This window comes from Fukomys damarensis, unplaced genomic scaffold, assembly GCF_012274545.1.
Source record: "Fukomys damarensis isolate Sample0158 unplaced genomic scaffold, DMR_v1.0_HiC HiC_scaffold_31, whole genome shotgun sequence".
Taxonomy (NCBI): domain Eukaryota; kingdom Metazoa; phylum Chordata; class Mammalia; order Rodentia; family Bathyergidae; genus Fukomys; species Fukomys damarensis.
The window spans coordinates 14,837,810-14,843,187 of record NW_022900943.1 but is presented as its reverse complement, the minus strand read 5'-3'; the positions used below and the strand labels follow the sequence as shown (position 1 = coordinate 14,843,187).

The 5,378-nt window shown below is 43.0% G+C and overlaps 1 protein-coding gene across 1 annotated transcript in view; it reads left to right on the top strand.

Moving 5' to 3' along the window:
• Nucleotides 1–4,837: 4,837 nt before the first annotated feature.
• The window catches only part of Kcnv2 (potassium voltage-gated channel modifier subfamily V member 2), a 10,755-nt gene continuing 10,214 nt past the window's right edge, over nt 4,838–5,378 (top strand). The window contains exon 1 of the mRNA XM_010640137.2: nt 4,838–5,377. Within this exon, the coding sequence (XP_010638439.1) occupies nt 4,838–5,377 (540 nt within the window). The remainder of the gene's footprint in view (nt 5,378) is intronic.

Sequence of the window (5,378 nt, the reverse complement as noted above, 5' to 3'; positions counted from 1 at the left end):
GGAAAAAAAAAAAAAAAAAAAAAAAAAAAGTGATGAACCCAGAAACATATGTAATTGTTAACATCATATAATGCTCATATATATGGTAGCCATTAGCCGAATGTGGCTGTTTAATTACTGGTAACACAGAAAGTTCTACTCAGTGCTGCCTTAACATAAAGAAATTTATTGTAATAGTAGGTTATGAATGAAACCATTATTTCTGTGAGAAACTCCACCTGTGCTAAAAATGAATATACTTAAGCACTGTAGGTATAATATCAGGATTTGGGGCAGGAGGGGCTGGATGAGGGAAACATGACTGTCCACGAATATCTATCCTATACTTGGGTGGGGGCAGAGGTAGCCAAAGAGAAATAAAATGGAGAGGGATTCTCTTTTCATACTAGCAGGGAATATTTCAGTAGCCCACTCTACAGATGAGCAGAAACTAAAGAGAGTAATGTGTCCAACATTTTAAAACTAGAATGCAAATCAAGTCTGTGTGTATTCCAGGATTCTTTTCACTACCTCATGCTATTGGTAAATCTGTCACAAAAGGAAAGCAGATAGAACCAGCAGCCATAGCGCTTCAAAACATGCTAGTTTTCCTCCAAAGTAATGCTCAAAGCAGTGTCAATGTAGATGGATACATATTTATTAATTTTTAAATCTTGAGACAACTGTACTTTCACATTCAGCTATAAGAAACAGAGATATCTTGTGTGCCATTAAATATTTTTTAATCTACTAAATTCTAGACCCTTCCTGGTTGTGGAGCCCCAGAGACAAGATTGCCCTTACTCTTAAGGATGGTAAGGGAGCCAGGCACAGTGGCACATGCCTGTAAGTTCACCACTTTGGGAGACTGAGTAGGAAGATCGAAATTTCGAGTCCCACCTGGGTAATTAGCAAGACCTGCTCTCAAAAGAAAAAACATAACAAGGGCTGGAAATATAGCTCAGTGTGAAGGTCTTGAGTTCAATCCCTAATGCTAGGGTGGAGGAAGCTAATGGGAAACACAAAAATACATCATTAGAGTTGGCTAAAGCAAAAGTGTAATGCTATATTCACCAATCATACAGCAAATCACAATAAAGTATTGTAATGACATTCTAGCCAAGCACCCATAAAAGAGACACCTAACTTCTCTCTGCCACAGTTTTCTCATCCATAAAGTGGGAGTAACCAACAGCACCTGTATTATAGGGTTACTGTAAGCATTAACCCTGTACAGTGTCTAAGTGTCTCAGTTACTATTAATATCGTATGATCATCAGCATTCTCTTACCCATTTTGAAATTATTCCTGTACAACTTTCACAGAGGAAAGTGTTTAGTTGCTCTTTGTTAAAATGAATGTCTCACACTGTGGTTTAGTGCTACATACTACCTTATAAGAACACTGAGAAGGGACGGCCAACCCACCTCGCAGAGACAGGAAAATCTCAATAAAGGATCACTCAAAGGAAGATGTCATCTGAACAGACGTTCAAAGACTGATTCAGGGAGAAGAAAAGAGAATTTAAGGCAAATGAAATATTAAACAAAGACTTTGAGTCTTGGTAATCTGATGGCAGAATGGGGCTGCTCAAGATCATCCAGACTTGTCACCACTGCAGGTCTTCTTTGGGGTGTATTCATAGGTTCTTCAATGTGCTCTCCACTCAGTGAATCCACCCATTCCATTGTTGGACAGGCCTCTTATTACAAAGTGTTTACATATACAGATCCATTCAGAGCAAAATCCCAGCAACATGTGTACACCGGCATATGTATTTGGGGTGTGAGTCACTGCAGTGTGATGTATCAAGGCCGCAGTACTCAGTCTACTGAGTTGTGCTCAGATTGTGGTGTTGTGCTCAGTTTGGAGGTATCTTATAAATATTACTGAAATTGTATAGGTTTTAAGTGCAATGACCCTGAGAGCGTTCAAAGTTTCAATAAGAAGTAGCATATCACTTCAGGGAAAAGAGAAGAAATAAAAACATATAAAAATGGTGATACTTTTATGCTAATTGTCCCAAAGAGAAAAAAAATACATGTATGCAACACAGGAAAAACTATGACAACAATGCTCAGCTCAATACAAAAAAAAAAAGTGGAAAACAGGAAAATGGTGAGATCCATATCTGGAGAGACAGTGTCAATGTTGCATGCTGACAGGGGAGCACGAGAGATACATTTAGGCGCTAAAAGGCTACTCCTGGTAAGAAGCTTTCTCATAAGCCTGTGACTTTGAGGCCTATTGCAAGATAAACATCAGTGAACGTTATACAGAGGGTGTGGACCCCGTCATTACAGTTATCGGTCACGGTAACTTAGATGCATAATTAAAACTGGATTACATGATACATCTGCTAACAGAGAGATCACTACGATCAGGGAGAAGAAAGGCAGTGTATTCAATGAATCTACTGGAGTATCAGGATACACCTGGAAAGCAGAGTTAGGTCCCTACTCCACTCTTCACATCAAATTCTTTTCCTGCTGAATCTTTTTTTTTTTTTTTTTAGTTTGAAAAATAAAACTTGGAGAAGCATTTTAAGAATGAAAATGGTAAGACCTTGCTAGTTTGACACAGCATATTCATAATCTATATGGCTAGAAGTGACAACATTAAACTGTTACATAGCACAATCTCGCCCAATGATAAGCTTGGAAAAAATATTTCTAATCTGTACCATAGACGAAGAATCTGTTTGCATGATTTAGTAAGCTCTACTATAAAAGTGATAGGAAAAATACAGGTGAATTAAAAATATGAACAAAATGCACGAACATCAGTCCCCAGAAAATGAATGCAACAACTCTAAAAAGGGTTCACAATTCTTAAGAAAACCACAACTTAAAATGAGGCTACATACCATTTCCAGCTATAAAATGGGTAGTGTTGAAAAGGTAAAAATACATTCCTATTCACTAACGGAGACTTGTAAATTAGTAAAACTTTTATGGAGGGAAATTTGACACCAATCAAAAATTCCAAACATGTGGTCTTTGACCTAGTAATTCTTTAACACTTTATCTTTCATACACCTTGAACATGTTTATAGTAATGTATGTATAAAGTTATTCATTGCCCCATTGTTTGTTTGTTTTGTTTTGTTTGTTTTGGTATCGGGGGTCTAACTCCGAACTTTGTGCTTGCAAGGCAGGCAGCAGAACCTCTGAGCTAAATCCCCGGCCCAATTGCTCCATTGCTTATAAGAGCAAAGATAGAGAACAACCTGATTGTCTATCACAATCTATCTTCAAAATGAGGCAAATATTTATGTTCAGATATAAAAATGCCTCTGAGACAGAGTACACTGAAGAAAAGCTAAGGACGTAGCACACTGCGATCTGCGAATAAGAGCTAGTCAGGGGTGACGGATGGAGAGGGGTAGAGGTTTGCTTGTGGACATTTAAAATATTCCTGGAAGCTTAGCCAAAGAGCAGTCTTCCTTGGAAACACACCTGATGGCTAGGCTAGGGGTGGGAGGGAGAGAAACTTTCTACTGTAATGCGTCTTTGGCTCTTCGAATGTTTGGGCACAAACATACATTAGCTATTCAAAAAAATCAAAGTCTATTCCCTGCTCAAAACATTCTTTGCATTCTCTCTGCTACGCTTGCTTATTTCACCTGCTCTTCTGCTGTCCTTGCACAGTTATATCACCGATAAAACCATGGGCTCCTGCAGGGCTCCCTCTACATCTCTATCACATTGGCATTTCCAGCATTGGTATAGCATTCTCAATCATTAAAAAGACATTTTTCAAAGCAATGTCTTTAAGGATGATGAAAATCCTTTTCATTGAAGGAAGTCTGGCCATAAACAAGGCCTTCAGAGCTTCTCTTGACCAATCCTGGGATTCCACCTTAAAACATGTCTCTTAAGAGAAAGAAAGGAGAGACAGAAGCTCAAACTGACTTAACGGACTGGACTCCCAGAGCAATGGTGGTGAGGAGAATCCAGGTGGGAAAACGTTGACTATGTAAGTGGACAGGAAGAAGATGGTTTAAGATCTTGTAGGATTTCCGGGCATGGTGGCGCACTCCTGTAATCCCAGCACTAGGGAGGCTGAGGCAGGAAGATCGCTGTGAGTTGAAGACCAGCCTGGACTACGTAGTGAGTTCTAGGGCAGTCTCAACTATATAGTGACAACTTGTCTCAAAAAAAAAAAAAAAAAAAAAAAAGACCTTGTAGGATTTAAGCAAAAAGTTACACTTTACCACTGGCCTTGCAAGCACAAGGTCCCAAGTTCAATCCCCTGTACCAAAAAAATAAATAAATAAAAGTTACATTCGGAGGAAAATTAACCTGTCATGAAGTCTGCATTCTGCTGCTGTTTTTCATCCCTATTTAATGGGGGGGGGTTACCTAGGACAGGGGCTGCAATCTCAGTCGTGAAGCCTCAAGACACAGGCAAATGCTGTAACTAATTCAGTTGATTTTATCTCAGCACACGTCCCCTCAGCGCTTCCTAGGGGCAAGGTTGACATTTTTACTAGCAATAATCTCTGCCTCCTCCTGATTATGTAGAGATTTAAGACCACATAATCATCCTCTGTCAGACAGAGGGGTAGGTCAGAGAGAACAGGCTAAGAGGCCTCAAATCCCTCCTAACAGTTCTTCCTCCCTGTCAGCGAGATTAGTCAGCAGTGCTCTGCTGGTGTGTTCAGACCAAGAGCCTGGGCTGCGCTTGCCCAGGGGGATGGGGACTTGGAAGGCCTGGGACCTTGGGAAGGCTGATGCAGGCCGATGTTTCTGAGACAGCACAAGGCTTGCAACCGGTCCTCGCCCAGGGCCTGGGAGCGGACTAGGGACCCTGCAACAGCCAGCAGGGTCAAGCAAGAAGTGCACTTCCTGCAGTCATGAGGAAGCAAAGCAAGGCGAGGAGACGGTCCTGGAGCTGCCGGCGCTGCAGCTTTCCCGAGGGTGAGGGCCAGCCGCCCACAGGGAGCGGCCATCACCCAAACAGCCTCTGCTCCGCGGGAGCTCTGTCTGGCTCTCAGGGCAGCATCACACCGTGGATGGAGGGCAGCTATAACTACGACATCGAGGAGGACGAAGAGGAGGAGGAGGAAGAAGACGAGGAAGAGGAGTGGGAGGCTGACCAGAAGCCAGAGGAGGTCCCCATGACACAGCCCGAGGGCGGCACCCACACCCCGGCCCAGGTGTCCGTGCTGAACGTGAACGTGGGTGGCCACAGCTACCGACTGGACTACTGCGAGCTGGCCAGCTACCCCAAGACGCGCCTGGGCCGCCTGGCCACCTCCCCCAGCCGCAGCCACCAGCTGGGCCTGTGCGACGACTACGAGCCCCAGACCGACGAGTACTTCTTCGACCGCGACCCGGCCGTGTTCCAGCTCATCTACAACTTCTACACGTCGGGGGTGCTGCTGGTGCGCGACC